We start from the raw sequence: 24,967 nt of genomic DNA, 5'->3' as shown, positions 1-24,967 counted from the left end.
TTGAATATCTGGCCTAAGTTTACAGATCCTGACAATATCACACTCAAGAGGAAATATCATGGTTTCTTTGGTGCAGTATTTATAATGTCCCATGATTTTGAGGTCATGCTTATCACTGTGTAATTGCTTTCAAACCTGACCATAGGTCGAAATTACCTGGAGAGTGTTTTAGGAATAGAGATTCCTAAGTCCAACTCTAGAATCTAGTTTATGTTTGTTTGTTTGTTTGTTTGTTTTTGAGAATCACATTTTTTAAATTGAGGTTTAAACAGATAAGAGAATCATAGCCATAACGTGCATGATTTCTCAATTTAAAAAATGAGTTATTTATTACATGAGAAAAGAATATTTTTATGTAACCAGTAGACATGTATGAACTGGGCAATGAAAGCTTGTTTAATAAAAATTTTAATCCTTTTGTTCTTTTTCAGTATTTGTTGATAAAAAAGTAATCATTATATTATACCTCAAAAGAGTTTGGGAATAAATTTATAAAAGGCACAAAAATGAATTTGAAATGTATCTACATAATTTTCTACTCATTTTCAGATTAATTTTTTGAAGACTGAAGTGGAAAGAAAGAGCAAAATGATCCGAGATCTTCAGAATGAGGTAAGCCATATTTCAAGAACATTTTATATAAATAAAAAAAATACATAAACACATATTGATTTGCCACAAGCTTTGGAGTATTAATCACATGCAAATTTGGCCTTCATTATATAATGATGAAGAAGAACTGTAAAGTTAAGAACTTCAAAGAGTAGATAATCCCTACTTTGATAATGTTATTGGTTCATACATCTCCAGTTTATTTTCCTTTCTAATTTTGCTTGGGAAATAATAAAAAAAAATATTTTCATTTTATGAATTTGTCTGCCAAATGACAGCACAGGCACTAAAAAAGAAAGCTAGCTAGAAATTGACTTTATGCTAGGAAGAACCAATCTAAATGAAAAATGTATGTGAGGTAATCCTAGAGTAATAAGACTTGAACAAAATAATCTGTAACCACTTTCAGTATAACCTTTAAAATATAAGGACCCTATAAAATACTATACAGTTTTTTCCCTTTTGAGTGTTTGTCTATCTTGTTGTACCAGTACTTTATTATTTTTTTTTTGAAATTTCTCTATCACGTTTTTATTTCCACCTCTTTATTTTCTTTTTTCTTGAATGGAATTAGTTATTTAGGACTATTAAATCGTGAGTAATTCATGATACATCTTCCTTGATCGATCCCACTAGTTATAGTTTATTTTGAATCCAAATCTATCACTTTAACTTTTACCAGTTTCTCTTTCCTTCCTTCTTTTCTCCCTTCTTTCTTTTCATTTTTATTACTTAAAAATGGATAAGCTATATTATTCCTAAATTGTTCCCCCTGATGTGAAGGTTAAACTATAGACTTTACAAATGACTTGATACCAACACTCGGCATCAGTGCTCTGAATATGGCATTGATATCGTTTATCAGATGTGAAAAGAATATATGGGCATAAGCAAGAAAATTTTAAATGGCTTCCTGATGATTCTATTGTATTTTCATTTCTTTCTAATGATTTTTTCTTCTGAGTCTTAAGAAAGTATGATGGGGTGGACTTGGTAATGTTTTCCTTAAGGCATAAATATTTTTGGATTTCCTGTTTATAGTGGAAAATGCCAGCAGATCTGAATTACCGGAATAGTTGATGTCCAGGATAATTTCTTTTCCACTGGGGTTTAGTGAGAGCTCAGTGAAAAGGTTATATATTAATCAAGTCAGAAACTTTCCACAGATCATTTAAGACAAGGGGAACATTCAAAACAATATTAAAGGCAGTATTAAAATAGGAAACAAAGTACGTTTGCATGTACACACATATATATACACACATACAAATAACAGCGTGAAGCCAGTTTTATGATATTGATAGGATTATGGGTTAATTTAAATCTCTATGTAAGTCTCATCAGTTAACTTTTAATCTTAGATAATTTTTAAAAATCTAGCATTCACTTAGGAAGAAAGCATTTTCAAAATCAAACTATAATTTATTCATAACAAGTACATATCAGGACAAGCAAAATATTTTGCTTCTGGGGGATATTTTATAGTGTAGTATTAATTTTCTAAGAGTGTAAGCTAGAATAATTCGAAAAGCAATACAATTCTGCAAAAAACATTATCTGCTAAAGGTGAGTTTTGTAATTAAATTGACTACTATTCACTTTTATCATATTAAAAATTTGCAAGATGAAAATTGATAACCAGGAAGTTTTTGATTTCTTAAAAGAAGAAACTAATGATGAACCTATATCATCAACTGAATGGTGAACATGTATCACCAGCTTTTAATTTGATGTTTTTGTATTAATTACTTGAATTTTTAGGCTTGTTATTTTGACAAAAGATTAATATGTAGAGTTTGAACAATATAATTGACTCATAATTCTGTACAGTAAAATTACATGGACACTGCCTGGAAGATTTCCCACACAAGACTAAGATTTGCAACAAGGCTTGGGAGATTTTTAGTTCAGGAATGAAAAAAAGAACAGGCAAAATTGATTAAACAAAATGCAAAAGATGAGGGAGCCCATACAGGTATAAAGAGATTTATGGGAGGAGCTTGAGTCCCCTGAATACTTCTGAGTGAGGGTATTGGAGGAAGTCCCAATAGAAGAAGGGGCTTTTGAAAAGTTATTAAAGAATGATCAGCACTTTTTTCCATATGTGAGAGCAACTACTGAAAGACACTTTTACATTAACATCTAGGGATTTAGTTGTTAAGATTTAAGACGTCCCTTGAAGGGGGGAAAATATTCATACTTTTTTTTTGTTTTTTCAAGGAAATACTGTGTAGGGCAGAAAGCATTTTGAGTTTTCTACCTAGGCAGGCACACCTGAGACAGGCTCATGACTCAACAATTGTGAGGCAGAACCCATCCAAATCTAAAATCATTACTAGGTAACAACAATGGAGGAAACAGAGCATAAAGCAAGGAGGAAAGAGGAAAAGTTCTTATACAAAGAAAATAGTGTGACTGGCGTGTGAGCTGTGAGTTAATCAGAGCATTTCCAGCTCCTTTATTTCATCTATCTGCATCTCACTCCATCATCACATGGGCGTCACTTTTATTGACCCTGTGTCTTGGACTGAACTGTTTTTACTCACAGAAGCTTCACTGAGATTTAGGCGGTCTCCAAGTTTCAGGTTTTGACCCCTCCTTTTCTGTCTGTATTCTCTTTCATGGAACATTCAAGTTAAATATATTCCACCATCGTGTGTATTTTTTTTTTTTTGTACCAAATCACCATATTGACAAGTAACTGATGGAATGATGTCAGTAAAATTTTTAAAATGGCTTTTGGTTTATATGTAATTTCTCCCAGCATATTAGGGTTTGAAGCAACCAGGGGAAAGCCTGGTCAAATTTTAGAGAACTGTTTATCAACACAAAACAAAATAAAATATATAGAAGGGTATATTGTGCTTTAGTGCTTGTGCTGATAGTTTAGTGCCTTCAAACATTTAAAAAAAAAAGTTTTCATTGCACCAAGATGTCTGGCCAAGCTATTAGTATAGAAGAATCTATTTTCCCTGCATTAAAACTAGAGATTAGTGAAAGATATCATCAGATTTTAATTTTGATGATATTATACCTTATTAAAAGTCATTTCCCTTTAAAATCTACATCTCAAAGGAAAAAACACTTAATCCTAAGTGTAAGGCTAAAAAGGATTGACAGTGATTCTTGGGATAAATGCTGTAAAATATTAAATTGTAGTTGTATTTTTATTAGTTTTACTATTACCTTTCCCAATCACATTTTCTCCATACACTCTGTATTTTTAGTGCACAGATTTGCAGAATCTGAGGTTTCTCACAATGCAAAAATTGCTTAATAGTAGATATATCTCTGGTTATCTAGCAACTTCCTAACCTGTCTCTAGTTCTGATGTCTCTTATGTAATCCATCATTGTACATTCATTTGCTTATTTTGTGTTTGGAAAGTGTGTGGTCACAACAAATATAAAATTTTGCTCCAGAAAATAAAACAAACAAATCAACCTCTCTTCTCTGACTTCCATATATATGTTAATTGTGTCATTATGTAATATACTCAATCTCAGGGATTAGAATTCTCAAAGCTTAGAATTCTCTTTGACTTTGCGCTTTCAAAACACCCTCTCTTCATTGCCATTTCCATTTTTTTTTTTTAAATTTTATCCTTTTCCTCTAGGGAGGAAAATCTTTGTCTGTATTGGTCCAAGATTTAAGAAAATATCAAGTGATGAATAAGATAAAGTATAGGTATCGAAATACTAGACAAATTAGGTATTGTGATAAGCATCTTTGATTAGTTGAAACTCCTTAATGAGATGTGTTAATTTGATAATGTTCAGGACTTTATAAAGGAATGAATAGTTGGCTACACTTGATTTAGAGTAGTATGGAAATAGTTTATATTAAATTAGTGAGCAGATAGAGATAAAAGGGAAGGGAGAAAGGAAAAAGGAAGGAAGGAAGGGTGAGAGGAAGGAAAGAAGGAAGGAAGAAAGGAAGGAAAGAAGGAAAGAAGGAAGAAAGAAAGGAAGGAAGGAAGGAAGGGCAAGTTGGGGAAGATATGCGCCCTGCCTTTCTACTCTCTTCTATGACGGTTTGTTTTAGTATAGATTCTTATGATGGATTCTTTTCCTGAGACCCATTCAAGGCAAGGATAAAATAAGAAATCATGCTAAAAAAATAATACAGTCAGGAGCCATAAAAAGTGGGCCTTCCTCCGGCCAGTGAGGGGAATCAGAAATTTGTCAAAGCTACTCTCTCTCAGTGGCAGGCTTTCCCTCTCACTATTTCATGGCTCAATTTTTCTCTTTCTTGTCTCTCAATTTTTCTTTCTTGTCTCTCAATTTTTTTGCTCATGTATTTTTCTCATGGATCATATACTTGTTGTTCTTTTTTATGTTTTATTTTATTGCTGTTATTATAAGTACCTGGGAGAAAAATCTTGCCATAGGTCAAGTCACTGTCCAATCTGTGAATTTCCAAATAGTTCAAATAGTCATTGACACATATCCAGGCATGCGAGGGATAGAACACGAGTTTTTAGGGGCAGTGTACCCATTACTGTTCTCAGTTGTGGCAAAAAGAACCCTCTGAAAAGAAGAAAATGATTTATTTAGCCATATAGGGATGTCACAAAATTGTTAGGACAGCCGGATATACAGCTTGTAGGCTGACTTTTAGGAACAACTCGATAAACACCTCCAGAGCTGGCTGTCTTAAGGCAGAGCTTCCCCTGCCCAAATTAGTAAGCTGCAAGCCAACTTGATACCCTCATCACTGCAGGCTCTGGTAGCCCACAGTCCTATACCCTGTGCATCAGCCAATGGAGGATACCTAGCCTATTTCCTCATATCACTGGTTTATGTATCTCCATATTGTAGGGATCATGTCTGATTAGCGAAGCCTAAGTCATGTCTGCCCTAGAGCTGCAATGGAACTTTAGAAACAAAGGAGGTTTGTTTGTTTAATTTTTAATTTGCTTGCTTTAATTTTTTTTTCTTGGAAATATGGTTTTAACACTAAAAAAACAATCACATTGTAGAAACAATTTTCCAAAATTCGGTATCCTGTGTATTAACAACTTTTCTTAATACATGGTTAGAGCCCATGGTGATCAGCTTCAGTATATGGTAGGCCATCAATGATGGGATTTTGAGTCGTTAAGAAACGTGCTGTAAGTACCACTGATAGAGCGTTCAGTTGTGCATGTATGTATGTTACAATATCTCATCTGTATACCTGGAATCTTACTTGTTTGTATCATGTGACTTTAACTTTGCTTTTGTCTGAATTATTTCCTCACCTAGATATAGACTCTTTGGTGTTAGAATCCTACCTTTCCTATAATATTATAATTCACATTTTGTTTTCACAAAGGAAAAACACAGGGCCATGACTCTATGTACAGCGAGAATAAATGCTGTACCACCAGTGAGTTAGATGAATTGAATAAGCATTATTAACTATCTGCAAACTTGGGGATCAAAGCTGGTTTCCCTAATGTGCTATTCTCTACAATAGGGATGCTTAGAGATCCTGCAAGAAAGAAAAATTGATATCAGGGAATCTGTGATCATCCTGAAGTTATAACAGTAAAAAGTATTGGTGCATATGTGCATTTTTTTCAAAGGAAAGGGTCTAGATTGTAAGGGAGTCCATGACTCAAACAAACAAACAAACAAAGGTTAATAACCACCAATCTAGAGAAAGCTAGTACATTTTAAGAAGAAAGCCCATTTTGGTTCAACTCCTGTGACTATAAATCTCTAAAATAAACTATTCCATCTTGCATCAATAAACACACTCAAGTGAAGATGATGGGATATTTCATAATGTAATAGAGTGCTTCTGGGTCATCATTCTGAAAATGGATTCTCATGCCTGCCTGCAGATGAATAGGTGTAAGAGTTAGAGTCAAATATATACTGAGTCCAGGCATGCCGTACATGTTTTCAAATAATTCCATTACTATCTTTTCACTTTATTTCTGATGATTTGCCTTTTTAGTGATTATTTCTGAGAAATTTTGGTCAACTGGATATTCTGGTTGTGTATCCAGTATTTAAAATTTACTGCAACCCATCTGTATTAGGTCCTAGGGCTACTGTGATAAAGTACCACAGACTGGATGGCTTAAAACAACAGAAATTTGCTTTCTAAGTTCTGAAGGCTAGAAGATGAAAATTAGTGTCAGCAGGGCCATGCTTCCTCTGACGATTCTAGGGAATAATCAATCCTTCCTTGCATCTTCCTAGTTTCTAGTGGGTCCTAGCAATCTTCGACATTCTTTGGCTTGTCAAGAATCTCTGCTTCCATCTTCATGTGACTTTCTCTATGTGTCTCTGTGTGTGTTCTCTCCTTGTCTTATACAGATACCAGTTATTGAATTTAGGGTCGACCCTAATCCAGTGTAACCTGGTTTTAACTTACATGAGCAAAGACCCTATTTCCAAATAAAGCCACATTCTGAGATTCCAGGTGGACATGAATTTTGGCATGATACGAATCAAACCAATCCATCATCTATGGCATTTTGTATAGTCCAAGTAAACAGCTTAGATTGTTTTTTAAACAGTCAAGGAAGGAATGTTATATTATGTGTCTGTCTATAGACGTACTCTAGTATTATTTATTTAGATGTATATATAAGATTTATTTATGTATAGATGCATTTCTAGAATACATACATGACTTAATTGCCAAGATTGTCCCACGTTGTGTTAGATTTCTGAGGGATATAAATATTCAATTTTAATTATACAGAACAACCTCTGACCATAAAGAATGTAAAGAACTGAATTTAATTTTTTATATAATAGGTAATAGTTTTCCATATGATATACAATGATACAATAAGAATTTCAAAAATTACACAAATAACTACAATAAAGACATATTGAAATAAGCATTTTACAATGAAATATTGTAAGGGGACCGATGAGAACAAAACCTACACAGGTGTGGTGGTCGCTGAATGCTTCATTAAAGGGATGGCTTTTGAAAGGAATGAAAGGATTAGCATTGATGACCATGATCAAGGAAGCAGATATAAAAAAGGTTGATACTTCTAAAGTTCCCTTGTAAGTGAAAATATTTTTAGTTGTTTATTGTTGTGAAGAAAGCAGTTCATTTTAATTGTAGCTGAATCCAATTTCAGTTTAGCTTACTTGCAAACAATATGCTTTTAGTCCCCATATCAATGCTCTAAGTATGTGTTATAAGAAGGCATTGTGGCAGGCAATCTGATTGATACAGCTAACGCATAAAACACAGAAAAATAAATCTGAAAATTTCCACTATCAGATACAACTACATCAGTGAACTTTCTAGTTTTCAAGGACACAGAATTTTTACTCGGCACTTCCGAAGCAAGCCAGGACTGCTGTTTTATGGGAAATTAGAGTCTACGTTAAATTTCGTTTTATTTACTGTTGCAATCAATTAATTCCGCCGAGTTGTAATTCCCTGCTCCAGAATGTTGGCTAGATGCCAACATCGTACACACAATTTTAGGAATGATTCTCCGTTTAAATGGTGTGACTTGTGCCCCTGGCTGCATCGAGCCACTGTTTCTGTTGTCTGATAGACGTAGCTAGTGTTCTGTGCCATGCTGCAAGGACAGGGAAAGATTTGATTTCTTATTTCATTTCTTTTGTAAACATTATTTTACAAATTGTTTTAGGTATCTCAGAATATTGTTAATTTGCTAAATGAAAAAAGAATGCATGTAAGACATTTAGCATATTTAGACATGTATCTCTTAGCAAATGGAAACTATCATGATCATCATTATTGTCATGGGTTTCTGAGGTACAATTAGGACATCAATAAGCAAAGCTATGTACAATAAATATTTGCTTAGAAAATCGTTCTAAACAGACACATACACAAAATCTCCATATTTCACTTACATAAAAGTTGGTACTAGGTAAAACAGGACTCTATCTATCTTGTAGAAAGTATTATTCCATCTCTCACAGTGTATGTCTGCATGGCCGACAAGAAGACCAAGCACCATCTGCTTCACATCCTACCAACTTAGTAAAAATATGCAAATGAGACAGGCTTTTCAAATTGCACTAGCAGAAAAACCCTAAATTGTTTGCATGCCTGAGCCAATCACCAATGCTAGGGGAATGGGAAACTTTGGCCACCTCTGAGTCACATTTCTACCCTTTAGTTACATAGGATCAAACCTACTCAAAACACACTTGGATTTGCCACGGGAAAGACAGTTTCTTTGCAAAAGAGTGATTAGATATTAGACTGATAAAATAAAATGTATCCAGAAAATCATCAAATGCTTCTATTTTCCCGTCGTCCTCACTCAATTTTCTTACTATCCCTCAGACCAGAGCGTGTAAATAATTCTTTAATCACTGCAGGTCCAAAGTCACACATGGTGCATTTACATCATCATATCTTTGTTAGCAATGCTCTCTTGTATATATTCAACCCCATTCCAAACATATCAAGGATCTTCACTGTTCTCATTTTATATTTACTTGCTATATTCAAGTTCTCTACAAAAATGGCAATAAGCAAGCTGCAGTCATATAACATTAGGTAAATGTTTATATCCATCTCTGTGCCTGGAAGGAAATTGGAGAACTGCTTTGTTTTCAATTGTCAGAGATGCATTATTCTGTTGCATTTGCTTCCCAGCCCCTCTTACAATTCATTCCCCCGCTTCTTTGTGCACCAGTGATCCAACATTAGTAAAAGTGCTTAACCATTCTTCACGTTCCAACTTGAAAGGAGTTCCATCCCTTCCATGAAACGTTTACACCTTAATTAGCTTTCACTCAAGAACGTAGACTGGATATGGGAGAGTGAAAGAGCTAAGACCAGTTAGAGGTGTAAGTAAAGGAAATTCATGGTGGTGAGAGAGGAATCCATTTAAGCAAGTTGGAGAGGATGGAATGACTGCTGCTTTCATAATAGACAGGAGAAGAAACAAATCCAAATAATAGATGAATAACACAAAAATAAATACACACATAGCATGTCATTTAGTCCATAATGGAAATCCATAAGACACAAGTTTGAGTGTTTTGTATTAGTTTTATTTTCAGAATTATTAAATGGGGAAGCTCTTTGTCTATGAAAACTTATGAAAGTAAAAAACAAACAAACAAACAAACAAACAAATCACCTTAATTTGTACTTTTTAACTCGCTGATATTAGGTTTTTTATTCCCCTAGTAGATTGAATACTTAAATAATAATTTTATAGAGCTTATTCCTTGGAAAATTGGTATGGTAAATGACTATTTTTTTCAGTTCTTCTTTATGTAGTTTCATTCCAGAAAGTCATAGTGTATCCAAAATAGATAATCATTTCAAGGGCAAAACAGCAAACATTTTTGATCTATACTAAAGTACAAAAGCATCAAGCCCCAATTTAAGACAGTTTGTTGTCTTATTCTAAAATCCATGAGTAACAGAAAAACCTGACTCTCCGCCTTGCTTTTTTTTCTTTATAGCAGTTAACACTTCTTGAAATTGTATTACATAATTCATTAATTGTCCATTTACACTCTCTCACTGTTCTTTTTTTTTTTTTTAATTTGGTTAAAAAAAACATAATATGTGGTAGGAATACAAAATGCACTTTGGAAGACAGTTTGGCAAAATTCTTACAAAATTAAACATACTCTTACCATACAATCCAGCAATCATTCTCATTGGTATTTATTCAAAAGAGTTGAAAACTTATGTCCACAAAAAAAAAAACCCTACACACAGATGTTTATAACAGCTTTGTTCATAATTTCCAAAACCTTGAAGCCACGTTCCTTCAGTAGGTAAATGGATAAATACACTGAAAACCCAGGCAATGGAATATTATTCAGCGCTAAAAGGAAATGAGCTATCAAGTCACGAAAAGACATAGAGGAAATATAAGTGCATATTACTGAATACAACGAGCGGATTTTATAAGGCTCCATACTGCATGATTCCAACTATATGGCATTCTAGAAAAGATACAGCTATGGAAACAGTAATAAAGATCAGTGGTGGTCAAGAGTTAGCGGAGAGGGAGAGATGAATAGGTGAAACACAGATTTTTAAGCGATGAAACTACTCTGTGTAACACTGTATTGGAGGACATTTATTCAAACTCTTAGAATGTACAATACCAAAAGTGAACCCTAATGTAAACTATGGACTTAGGGTGATAATGATATGTTAATGTAGGTTCATTTGAAACAAATATACCACTCTGGTGGAAGACTTTGTTAACGGGGCAGGCTATATATATATATGACTGCGGGCGGGGTAATGAGAAATCTCTGTATCTTCCTCTCAATTTTGCTGTGAAATTAAAACTGCTCTAAAAAATAATCAATTAAAACACTCACACACTGGCACACAACATGTAATCTACTGTATTAACATTTTTTTAAACATATAGTACAGTATTATTAACTACATGCACATTTCTTTTTTAAAGATATAACAGGATCATTATTTTTTTCAGCATTATAGCCTCTGTATCTACTGTGGAACATATAAGAACTTGATAAATATTTGCTGAGTGAATAATAAATGTTGCTTATATAAATTATATTTTTATAAATTGCATGGGATAGGCAACTGTTCATATTCATAACAGTGAGAGTCTCCAAATTATGACAAGTATTCTTTAAATCAAACTTGCAATGACTTTGAAAGTCATAGAGAATCAGAAAACTTCATATTGATCAGACACTGCTTAAACGTGCTATCCCAAGTCTTTTAATATGGCGCTGGAAGGCAGGGTGCTGTACTTTTGGTTACTGACATGCTGCATTGAAAGACAGAACAAAAGCATGAAAGAAGGAAACAAAAGGAAAACAAGAAAAGAGAAAAAAAGGAAGGGAGGGAGGAAGATAGAAAGAAAGAATGAGGAAAGAACCTTGACTTGGGCTGATCATTAAGACAATGGAGTCTTTACCAGCATCTAAAACTTACTTACTTTGTCACTTTGAATAAGTCACCATTTTTATTAGTGTCATAGGTAAATAAAGGGTTTGGATGAAGTGAATCTCCATGATTCCTTAAATTGCAGCTTCAGATTCAAAGTTTATATATTTATAGTTTGTAGAAACAATACCCCATAAGCTGCGAGTTAATGATATCTGAATACTAAACTCAGAATAAATTCCAAGTGGACAGCCATTAGTACCTCAAACAAATCCCTAAATGACGGTAAATTGTGTTTGGATTTACTTAGAGCTTTTCCGAATATTTTAGGAGTGTTTAAACATATTAAAAATGAAAGTAGACTGTTTTCTAGTACATGTCATAAAGAAGTGTAACGTGCATCTAGTTAGCAGGTCATCAGTCAATGCTATTTTTAAAGATTTCATCATTCATCCTATATTTATGGTGGTAAAATGTTCATTTTAAAGAAAGTTGATTTAAAAGCACGTTTATTTCTAGTGAGTATACAAATTCATAAATGTTTGAAACATTTTGAAACAATTACTTAGGCAACGTTATACTTTTTCACCCTGGGACATGTAGAAAATGCTTAGAAGGACAAAAGTAGGTGTCATGGGGAGTAACGAAGTTGGCAGAGTTCAAATGTAGAGACAAGAAAAAAATATACCAGCTTCACATCATATTTTTGACACTTACTACTTGTGATACTTAAATGTTCTCATTGTTTAAGCAGAAATGCCACTATCCGCCCCCACAGTTGTTACAAGGGTCAAATGAGATAATAGCTCTGAGAACAACTATCATGTTCTTCTTCATTGCTTCCATTAAATGTTACCTATTAACATGTGGCTGTTCACAACAATGCATTTCTTTGCTTTGCTATATTCGTTAATCATTTCTTATATGGAAAATACATGTACTAGGCTAAAAAATGGCCCAAAGACAGCAGGCCCTAATCCCTGGAACCTGCATGTGTTACCTACAGGCAAAAAGGGTCTTTGCACATGTGATTCAGTTAAGGATTTTGAGATGGTGTGAATATCCTGAATTATCCTGGTGGACCCTAAATGCAATCACAAGTGCCCTTATTTGACACACACATAGAGGAGAAGGCAGAGTGAAGACAAAGTAAAGAGATATTCGAATTTGCTTGTTTTGAAGATAGGAAAGATGCGGCCACAAAATCACTGAATGCCTACAGCCATGGGAGACTGGAAGAGGCTGACACCATGATTTCAGTCAGGTGACTTCTAACTTTTGGCTCCAGAATAGTTAGACAATGACTTTCTCTTATTTCAAGCCTGCCAATTTGTCGGAAATTTTTACAGTAGCCTCAGGAAATGAATGCAGTAGGGATTGGATGGGCAAGTATCCAGGTTATCTTTAGCAATAATTACTTAAATGCATTATATCATAACAGATTCTATTTCCTACTATTAATTTTGAAACAAACCTGAAATTCTAGGAAGAATTCCGTTTGTCCGTGTGACACAGTTTATAAATGATGGTAAAATACTCATCTGTTTCATCTTAAAGCATTAAGGTTCTGAGGTCCTGGGTCCTGGGTCCTGGGCATTGTGCTAAGCAGGGATGAAATCAGATCAATAAGGTTTTCCAAGCTTTGTTGCAAATCTTAGTCTTGTGTGGAAAGACTTCCCAAAACACATTATAAAATGATATAATAGTAATATAACATATACCAGGGACCAAGCATTTTACTTATTTACTCCACACAAAATACATTGAGTGGGAAATTTGCTAGCATTGGGATATACAACAATGACAATGATGCTGATGATGACGACAGCTAACATTTTACTAGTATTTATTCTGTGTATACTACCAGCCTGTTCCAGGCTGCATATTACCATGTGACTAGCTTTACATGCATTATCCCATTCAATTTAAGCAATTGCTTTCATTTGTTTTGTTTTGTGTGTTTGTTTAATGCAATGACCTCAGAGGCACAGAATTGATTCAGTCATGATCTGTGGTTCTGTTTTTTGGAAAACCTTTCTCATGTGACATTGTCTATATACAGTCTTTAATTTTTTTTAAGTTATTTTTTAATAAACTCTAGTAAAGACCCAAACTAACATGTGAGCTAGACCTTGCCAAAAATCTCTGTTAGCATTATCATTCACAATTTTTAAATGAAGGAATTGAGGGATAGGTAAAAGTTACACAGTCGATCACGCAGCTAAGGGTTGAAACCAGGCTGTCTGACACAAGAGCTAATACTTTCTGCTCTTAACTAAAACTTATACTGTGTATTCAAGTTACTAAGTTCAGTCTTTTATCATTTTTGCATTAAACCTAGTTGAAGTTTGAAAAACTTTCTACCTCTTTTAAGTGTAATTTTACCAATCAACTAAAACATCTTATCTTTTGCACCTTCTTTCCTCCTCCTCCTTCCTGTGACTGGTTTATTCACATTGGTATAGTTAAAATCATACCAGTGAAACATTAGTGCAGAGAAACTTTTTGTACTCTTCACTAAAATAAAAATTGTATCATTGTTGAAATACCGTGTTTCCCCGAAAATAAAACCTAGCCAAACAATCATCTCTAATGCGTTTTTTTGGAGCAAAAATTAATATAAGACCTGGTATTATATTATATTGTATTGTATTATATTATATTATCATATTATACCTGATATTCTATTATATAATACCCGGCATTATATTATATTATATCATACCCAGTCTTATAGAAAAATAAAACCGGATCTTATGTTAATTTTTATTCCAAAAGATTATCCAGCTAGGTCTCATTTTCGGGGAAAAACGGTAAATAGAAATTACCCTACTTGGCTATATCCCAAAATATTGGGTCCTTTGGCACCTTATGTTTGAAAGTTGCAGAAGGCAACATTAGTTAGATACAGCATAGTTCTCCATCCGTCACTGAGACCTGTGTTCCAAGAATTTTTATAGCCATAGGGATGAGTAACTTCCATTTCTATTACCATTTTCCATTTTCTCTAAGAAATAGACCCTTTAACACATCGTGGTGCATATTAATCACCTAAAATATATATCAGAAAATTGCAAATGAGTTTCTATTTCATAGGAACTTAAAATGCATGAAGAACACTCCTTCCTCTAAAACGATGTATGACACCCCTTTTGAATTTAGCATTGCACATTGATTTATAATCTCTTCCCTACCCCAAGCATTTTTGAAACCTAGGTGTCTTCCTCCATGCTGCTGAAACTTGAATATACCTGAGAAGCACCTGGGGATCTTGTAAAAAATGTGGATGCTAATTAAGGGTGGGAGGGGGCCTGGAAACTGCATTTCTAACCAGTTCCCAAGTGATGCCAAGTTCGCCAGTGCCTGTCCCACACTTTGAATGGCAAGCCTCTCACCAGGTGTTTTTCAAAATCTGCTCAAAGGGCACAGGCTGACTGGTGACTACTGGTCATTTAGAGAGTTTCTTTAATATATAGATACCTGGAAGCTGTTTAGAAATTCGGTACCAGTACCTATGACTTGAGGCTTGGCCACCTGCATTTCTTAAATTTAGGCAGAAAGAATTCTGTTATTCAGATGAAGTGTTCACAGCTGTTGACTCAGTAACTCTGATGGGCTCTGAAGGGCCATGTTCACGAGTAGCTTTTGTAGCACTAACAGCATGGTTTGGGGCAGCCGTGGAGAGGGTATACCACAGTCGTCTTGGGTTTCATGTACTCTGGCCAAAGAAGAGCAGGACAACTGATGAAATGGTCTGCTGTGTACTATGAACAAGAGGTAATTCCCCAATACTAACTTTGGAGGGGCTGGCAAGACTGAATACTAGATAGCCAAAGCAACCGATGGACATTGTAGTATTATAACAGGAACATAAGTAATTGTATAGCCACAGGAAAAGAAAGCATCTGAAATCTTAAGGAACAAGATCCATGTTTGGTCATCTCAGCTCTGAAATACATAGTCCACTGCTGTGTAACTGCCTTGCTGTAATATTCCCTTCCTCGCCTCCTTGTTCTCCTTTGGCATCACAACTATCACTGCCATTTGGGAACCCAGTGCCCGTCACAGAGTAGATACTCAGTAAGTACTTGCGAGCTTTATGTCTTTTTTCAATAAAAATGTCTTACCAAAGAAGGAATAAAAACTGCCACTGTCATCTCTACTCCTGCAGCTTGCTGGCAGGTTACATGTGTAATTGCATTTTTTGCGGCAAGCCCTTTTATATACATGATTTCACTTAATCTGTACAATCCAGTAGTCAAGCAGAACACATTCTGAAATGGAAGAAAGCGATAAGGAAAACTAAATCTTTGAGACTTCCCCAGATGCTTAATTTCAAAGAGCTAGAAGAGAGTGGAGAGGTAGCTAGGCACTCCATTTTCCCTTTCCTTTTCAGGTGATTTCTCAGTCTCCCTGCTGTTCTCCTAAATGTGAAACTAAGGACCTAAATAACTGCGTCTGTTAATCTTTCTAAATATCATATGCAGGTGTCGACTGTAAACCCACTATTCTTGCCACAGCTGCGAGAAAATAAACCTCTTTCTGTATTCTTCATAAAGTTGTTTCTGTCATGTTGGATGTTACATCTCTCATATTCTAATGGATTTCTTCTCTGCTAGATAAGATTATGCCTTTGTTGACATGGGCTTTCAATAAAATTACCCTTATCTTTTCTTCTAAACAAACTAACAGAATTTTATAACTTTTCTCACAATTTAAACTTATCTGATAAATTTGCTAGGTATAATTTTTTTTAAAAAAAATCAAAATTATTTTGATTTTAAGAGATAAAAAAAGGATTAAAAACTCACTTATCGATTGATATTTTATTTTCATGTTAGGTTCTAATATTTTACAAATTTGAAGAACAAGGTTTCATATCAAAATGTCTAGGCTGGTATGCATTTTAAGTTATTTTAACGTGAGAAAAAGAAAAAAAAATGGCCCTCTCATTCAGTAATAGTTGGGTATTTGACTGTTGAAACATAGATTGCTATGTTTTATTTCTTAAACTCTATATCTGAAACTAGTTCTTATAGACAATTTCAAAGGTTCATACATTTTCTAGATTTAAGAACACAAATTTTATGTATAGTGCTCCTTATGTGTGTGTGTGTGTGTGTGTTTGTGTGTGTGTGTGTGTATATATATATACATAAAATATATATATATTTTAACTGTTGTCTGACACTCGCAGCCTCCCCTGGTCACCAGTTTAATTTAAAATAAAGTTGAGTGTACGGAAACAGCCGTATGTTCACCGATGTCCATTTTTCCAGTCTTCCATTTTGTAATAGAGCAAATGAGTTTTGGCTGGAAATTTATTCCTGGAAATGTCAGCTAGAGCCTACATTTACTAGCCTCCCAGCATCTTTTGCAGTTAGTCAGGGATACGTGGCTATATTTTGGGCCATAGCTATGGAAAAAAAAAAATACTCTAAGTCCATGGCTATATAGAAAGAAAACTAATTGCTTTTCTAGTTATTTTTTTTTCACTAAGTACCCAGTGTTCACCTTTATTCACCATGACTAAATGAAAAATTGTTTTTCAGTCTGAAAATTCTTTGTATATCCATTTTTTTAAAAAAAATATATCTACTCCATGTCGTATTGAGTGGCCTTCTTATCTTTGTCTTTTCTTATCTTTGTCTTTGCTCTTGCTCAAATAAGGGAAAGTATTGTCTTCATATCTGGATCTTTATCCTTCAGCTTTTGTGGAAGACTATGCTTCGTCCCTATACACTTTGTCAGAGCTAGATTAATGCCCCCTCTGTGTGTTCTGTCACTGCTCCATACTTCTCCTATCTTAAAAGTTATTATACTACTTTACACTTGCCTATGATGGGGGAGGGCAAGTACCTACCCATTCTCTATTTATCCCCAATTTCTAATGTGGTACATGACACACAGTAAGTTTTTGATGAGTAACTAAGGAATACCTAACCTGAGTCCTATAGGTACACTTCTTTTTGTGTGTGTGATCATTTTTCTTTTCAGAATCAGCATTCTGGGATGGGAGATGGAGGATAAAACCTGTTTAGGTAGGAAGGAAACTTTCTAAAATACTTAGGATTTTTACTGGAAATAGTACCATTTGAGCAGCTCCAAGGCCGTTAAATAAATATACCGTTAAATAAATATAGCCCTAGACATGGAGCTTGAAACTAGGGATAAATTGCTTTATGATCAATGTCTTGTGAATCAACAGAACAGAACATAATGCATCCATCACCATATATTTGATCCCCTGTACCCTCGTCTACCACCCCCCTCCCCCCTTACCCTCTGGTAACCACTAAAATATTGTCTGTGTCTGAGTTTTTGTTTCTTATTTGCTTGTCTTGTTCTTTTGCTGTTTTTGGTTTATATACATTTCTCTAATGATTAGTGATGTTGAGCATTTTTTCACGTCTATTTGCCATTTGTATGTCCTCTTTGGAGAAATGTCTCTTCAGGTCCTCTGCCCATTTTTCAATTGGGTTGTTTGTTTTTTTGCTGTTGAGTTGTATGAGTTCCTTGTATATTTTGGATTTTAGCCCCTTATCAGAGGCACCATTTGCAAAAATCATCTCCCATTCTGTTGGTTGCCTCTTTACTTTGTTGATGGTTTCTTTTGCTGCACAGAAGATTTTAAGTTTGATATAGTTCCATTCATTTATTTTAGTTTTTACTTCCATTGCCTTTGGAGTCAAATTCATAAAATGTTCTTTGAACCCAACATTCATAATTTTAGTACTTATGTTTTCTTCTATGCAGTTTATTTTTCAGGTCTTATGCTTAAGTCTTTGATCCATTTTGAATTAATTTTTGTACATGGTGACAGATAGCAGTCCAGTTTCATTCTTTTGCACATGGCTATCCAATTCTCCCAGCACCATTTATTGAAGAGGCTGTCTTTTCTCCATTGCATATTTTTAGCTTCTTTGTTAAAAATTATCTGTCCATATTTATGTGGTTTTATTTCTGGGTTCTCAGTTCTATTCCATTGGTCTACGTGTCTGTTTTTCTGCCAATACCATGATGTTTTGATTATTGTAGCCCTGTAGTACAAGCTAAAGACGGGGAGTGTGATGCCTCCAGTATTGTTCTTTTTCCTTAGTATTGCTTTGGCTATTTGGGATCTTTTGTGGATTCATACAAATCTGATAATTTTTTGTTCTATTTCTTTAAAAAATGCCTTTGGGATTTTGATGGGAATTGCATTAAATCTGTATATTGCTTTGGGTAATATGGCCATTTTAACTATGTTGATTCTTCCAAACACACAATGTGATTTATAGAGGATGTAATACAGACTTGTATACCTGAAATTTATGTAACTTTACTAACAATTGTTACCTCAGTAAACTTTAATTAAAAAAAAAAAAAGAACCTAATGCAACCTTTATGGAAGCAGATACAAAACTCTCTATTTTCAATGTCAGAGGCAAGGTTTTTTTTAAGACAGATATAAAGTCTATCTTGTTTTTATTCTACTTTTTTCGTTTTATTTATCTCATAAGTTTAGGATCATTATCATTTTTATAGTCATTAATATTCAAAATATCTACCAAAAGTTTTTATTTTTTAATTAAGATCCTTTGAAGATTTCCTTAGAAAATATAGTGACAATAATAAGTTTTAAGGATACAGAGTCATCTGTGCGTTACCTTAATAGTGTTGATTCAGTTAGATTTCTTATAAACAGTCTCTACTTCAATCTTTGGAAGTTGCTCTTTGTGCCAGGAAAGGTAAATAACTTAATCCATTTCCTTTCAAAAGCAAGCTGGATTCATTGTCTAGCAATAATAAATCCAAATCTTCCAATGTGTGAGTTTTATCACGATCTTTCTCTAAAGCTGTGTGGTCAAACACTATGGATTTATGAAACTAATATTTATTCAAAGAGTATCTGAGTTCTCCACCTGAACAGAACAATCGTGAATTAGTGACTCTATTGAAGTAGTTTGTTGCTACATGCTCCTGACCATGGGAAGGTAGAATCTGCACAAAAGCTCAATTTTGTGTCACCCTTACCTGCCAACATATTATCTTTTTTTGGAACATGTATATGATTAGAAAACTATTGCATATGAATAAATAAATGCATACATGTGCATCTACACGTATCCAGGTATTAGATAGAACTCACTTGGGATCAGCCATTTGGAAAACTGAGTAAACTTGATCCACATACAAATTTTCCAGCTTTATGGAAGTGTGGAGCCCATTCCATATGTCTGTAGGCTCTATGCCCCACGTACTGGGGGTGCCAAAAATATATATATACAAGTGGACACTTTGGTCACCGTTGCTTAAGCAGTAGTTTACCATAATCAGAAGTGTCTGGACACTGACGGTAATAACCACTTTGAGCACCTCTTGTAATTTCAGAGGTCAAACATGTTTGCAGAAGTCAAAAGATGGCTTGTGTTGATCTTTTGTTATCGGTATATATCGAGTATTACAATTTTAATAGTGCTTTCCTTTCTTAAAACGTGTATGCATTTTTTGGCGCTCTCTGTATACTTTCTTCCCTCCATCAGACATCATTCAGGCCAACTCCTGATGCCTCTGAAAGACCTTTCTGTGATACCTTTTCAGCCTTCTCCCATGTAAATTAATTGACTTTCTCATCTGTTCCCGTCACCAGTAGTACATAGCTCTCCATTGTGGCTTTGATCACTGCTGCTGGCTAGTTTCTGTTAATGTGTCTGTCTTATCTGCTGCATACTGAAGAATGCTACACTCTAAATTCTTCATGGCAGGGAAGAAGTAGGAAGTAAGGATTTAACAACCTCAGGCTTAATGGATAAATAGGTAGGTGGCAGCTTTGATTGGAAGTGTCAATATGTGAATTATTAAATAAATTATGGACCTTGCTTTGAAATAGTAACTGAGTAATTTATATAGCCTGTGACCTGTAAAGACATTGCTATTTACTGGGGAATATTAATGATATGTCTGTAGAAGAGCCTGACATTTCATTAGGGAATTTAATGAGTTTGACAAGATGATCCTGGTGGTCAGTTCAATCCTAACATATTATTATAATATGATTAGAATGAAGAAGAAAAACTCAGTTAAGACAAACAAATCATTATATCTAACAATAAAATTATGGCTACGATTCTACCTAAGGGATATTATATACACCACTGAAGCCAGAGGGGAACTCAGTCAGCCTTGAGTCCACCGTTCTCACTTTCTAGATGAGCAGTTGGTCCCTTAAAATGGCTAGGGTAATTCTTTGTGTGGTTAATTTATTTCAAATTGGCCCTGGCTATAACTCACAGAAACAATAGAACAAACTTCCTGCAAGCAGTTTCCGTATGTACTGATCTGAGTTTGTGCTGTAAATTTTATAAGTTTTAGCCCTTCAGGTAGAGTCAAGGGTCATGTTACTGTGCACACCACTGTATTACCTTATGTTTGTTTGGTAGGGGCATTTGTCCCCTGCTGGCACTTGGTAAATGATTACATTTTTTATCTAAGCTCTCACAAATCTGTCAAGATTGTGAAGAGATTGTAATGTGTGTCACAGGGAAAGCTACCAACAAGCAGCATATTGGTTATTTTATGATTTAATGAATAAATATATAAAACATGTACTTCTATATTTAATATATATTTATATATACTGTGTTTCCCCGAAAATAAGACGTAGCTGGACCATCAGCTCTAATGCGTCTTTTGGAGCAAAAATTAATGTAAGACCCGGTCTTATTTTACTATAAGACTGGATATAATATATTGTAATATAATTATTATAATGTAATACCAGGTCTTATATTAATATTTGCTCCAAAAGACGCATTAAAGCTGATTGTCCAGCTACGTCTTATTTTCGGGGAAACACAATATGTAATAAGACCTTTTACATATAAGGGTAAATTATAATTGCATGCATGCATGTTTAACACCGGAACAAAAAACCAGGAACAAGGAAAATAATAGAAAATGGTTGTTATTGTGGAAATAAATAGTTAGACTATATGAGCATACCAAACAAATATAGTCCTGACCCCTCTGTAGATGGAATATATTATATTTTGCTTTCAAATTAGTATCTCTAATTTCACTCATGGTACCAAAATTTTTTGATAAACATCATATTAATGGCTGCTTATATATAACACCTGCCCCACACCTAAAGAAATTAACTATATGTCAATGTGTTTATGTCTCTCTCTCTCTGTCTCTCTCTGTTTCTCTTTCTATTAGATTATCATTACGATTATCACAATTTATTAAATTATCATTATGATTATCTAGATTATGTATATTTGTATCCCGAAATGCATCAAACATTTACATACATTTTATTCTGGATATTTTTGCGATTGACCAAGTTTTCAGTAAGAACCCTATATCAGTAAATAGTATGATGCTATTTGAAAATTTTTTACTAGGATATGTACACTTAGAAAATAACGACTGTCACTAAAACACAGAAGGATTCACAGTATTTTTTATACAATTTGGGCACAGTTAATTAACACATCTGAGGAAAGAGTAGGTTCACTGAATGTTCTTGTTAATACAAGTTACACAGCTCTGACCCATACTCCTTGATCCCCTGAACAGATTGTTAAAAGACCTTACTATTTCAATAGCTCTCACTGGGCATCCTTCTACAACTCCAGCCAATTAAGTTCTTATAAAATTAAGCTTCTTTGATTATTTTGTCTCTTCCAGAGCCTCAACCTGAACATTTAAGTGTCACTTGTGGTTTTCCATGACTCAAAATGAAAAGTTAAAAGAAATCGAGTTGAATGTATATTGGTTGTAAATTCAGCAATTTGGGAAGGCTCATCCTTTCTTTCTTCAACTATAAAATAGAGATAATCATAATATCTCCCACATAGATTTGTTGTGAGCATTTAAATGTTTGGAAAGACTATGAGAACAGCTACTGGCTCAGCATCCCAATGTTAGCTATCTTAACCATAATTATTATTATCATGGTGAACTAACAGTAAAATAGACGAATTGCACATTATTGTCAAGTGATTTTTCACTTATATTTATTAGATATATGTGATCAGTGACTGGACTGTGAGGGAAAGCTCCCAATTGATATTTCTAATTTATTTATTTCTGGTTAGTTGGTTTACATGATTCTCTCTCTAACACCCACTCCTATTTATTTTCTCTGCAAGATCTTTCTTTCTCTCACATTTATTTCCTTTCCAGTCTGTTAAAAACAGATGAGAAACTCAGATTCATATTCAGTAATTGCCCTTAGACCTAACAGAACTAGGTTCTTAATGCAACACACTTGATTGTGGTGTACCTGAGGCATCAACATAATCATTATTATCAAAAGTATGTTATTGCTGATACCTGCCTGTGTGCAAAGCCCTGATCACTGCAGGAGCATTGTAAGAAATTGGCTCATATTATTATGGAAGTAGGTAAGTATAAAATCTGCAGGGTAGGCTGGCAGGTTAAACCCAGACAAAAGCTGATGTTGCTGTTCAACTCTGAAGGCTGTCTGCTGCACAATCCCCTCTTGCTTCAGGGAGGTCAATCTTTTATTCTGTTCCTTCTTCAACTAATTGGATGTGGCTCTTTCAAATTATGAAAGGCAATCTGCTTTACTCATAGTTCACCAATTTATATGTAAATCTCATCTACAAACACCCTCACAGAAACATCCAGAATAATGTTAGACTACCTACCTGAGCACTGCAGACCAGCCAAGTTGACACATAAAATTAACCATCAAATTCTGTTTCTTATTTCGTCAAAAAATAGAAGCTATCCATGCTGGATATTGGTCTTTTACACTTCCAGGTTCACTTTCCTCCCATTTTTACACTGCCTTGTATCCCATATATCTGTACTTTATAGACTACATCAATTTGTTCTTTTGTAATTTGGTTTCCTGTTGGGTTTGGCCAATGGGAATCCCTGGCAGCAGATGGAAGGGAGCTGGATAGTGAGGTCAGTATATTTGTGGACACTTCATACGTGGTCAACTAAATCTGTCAGGATTTTCAACCAAAGTCCACAGCTCTTCTCAAGCATACTTCTTTGTTTAGCTTTCTTCTCTTGGATTTATGTCTAATCTCCTCCCTTGTCCCTTCATGCCTGAAGTAGTTACAGCTTCAAGCTACTGCACTACTTCTTATAGCTTCCTTCGTACTCCTTACATCCAGGCAAAGAATTCCTCAATTAAACTTACTCAAGATCATATTATTTTGACTGTCTCTTCTTTTTCCTGATGGAAGCCTGCTTATCGCATCTTAAGAAACAAGCGTTCGGAAGCATTTTTCTCATTGTGTTGAGATACTACTTCTAGACGTATCTTCTTTTGGACTCAAATAAATTTTTATAAAAATTATCTCTCTGTAAACAAAGCAAGTTTTCACATACTCCCAGCACATCGAGCAATCTTTTTGCACTGTTACCTATTTCCTCTGCCTTCATCCTTATTCTGGGTGAATTACCCACACTCTTATCTCAAGTCAGTCCCTACACTTGTGCATTAGATCTATATTCCACTCGTACTGAAGGATGTCTAATTATTATCCCTTATCTCTTATGTATCACCAATTTCTGTCTCTATTTTATAAATACCATGCTGTTGTATCCTTCATCTTTGAAATATCATGACTCAATCCTACATTTCATTATAGTTACGCCCTTACTTTTTTCCTCATTTTTGTAAAACTCTTTAGAAGTTTGCCTATTCTTAGCATAGTTCCATCCTCCAAATTCACACTTGAACCTACTCCATAAAGAGAGCACTTCCCTGTCAAAGTCAACAGTGAACTCCATACTGATAAACGGACATGTTCATAGTTCTACAAATGTTAATTAAATTAGCAGCAGTACTTGCCACATTTAATCACTCCCACTTTCTTAAAACATTTACCTCATTTGGCTTTTATGAATCCACGTCTCTGGGGTGTTTTTCATTTTCACTGACCATTCCTACTCATTCTCCTTTGATAATATCTGTTTCTTATGTTTCTAACAGCTGTTTCACTGTTGGAGTAGTCAGCTCTCACTCGTCAAATGTCTTCTCCTTTTCATCTACACTGACTCTTTGATTGATTTTTGTGTGTGTCACATTTGTAACATTGAACAATGTATATTTCTCATATTCATATTTTCTTCTCAGATCACTTCTCCTTTGAATTCCAGATACTTATATCTAAATTCTTACTCAGTATGCCTATTTGTATGTTTAAATGATATCTCAAACTTAGGATATACAAAAGCAAACCTCCTACTATCTTCCTCATATGTGAGGTTATTGAGACAATTTGTAGTCATATCCATACCTCCCTTTTTCTCACATATAAAATCCCTGTAAATGTTTCAAAATAAATAATACAATCTTACAGATGCCAGCTGCCTTAGTGATCCCATAGTAAATCTACCATGTTGTCTTATTACACGTCCAGAGCTTTGACTCCATGCTACAAAGGGACCAGAGAACAACTGATAGATAACCATATTTTCCAGGATATCAAAATGTAGTACAATTAATCTTACTGATAGCAAACTTTTGTAT

The 24,967-nt window shown here is 34.5% G+C and overlaps 1 protein-coding gene across 3 annotated transcripts in view; it reads left to right on the top strand.

The window, feature by feature from the left end:
• LUZP2 (leucine zipper protein 2) overlaps positions 1-24,967 on the top strand; it is a 428,283-nt gene that overhangs the window by 216,646 nt on the left and 186,670 nt on the right. For all 3 annotated transcript variants that reach the window (XM_033120638.1, XM_033120637.1, XM_033120636.1), the window contains exon 5: positions 550-612. In XM_033120638.1, the coding sequence (XP_032976529.1) occupies positions 550-612 (63 nt within the window). The remainder of the gene's footprint in view (positions 1-549; positions 613-24,967) is intronic.

This window comes from Rhinolophus ferrumequinum, chromosome 11, assembly GCF_004115265.2.
Source record: "Rhinolophus ferrumequinum isolate MPI-CBG mRhiFer1 chromosome 11, mRhiFer1_v1.p, whole genome shotgun sequence".
NCBI lineage: Eukaryota > Metazoa > Chordata > Mammalia > Chiroptera > Rhinolophidae > Rhinolophus > Rhinolophus ferrumequinum.
The sequence above is the reverse complement of the archived record's forward strand: the minus strand, read 5'-3'. Positions and strand labels throughout refer to the sequence as shown.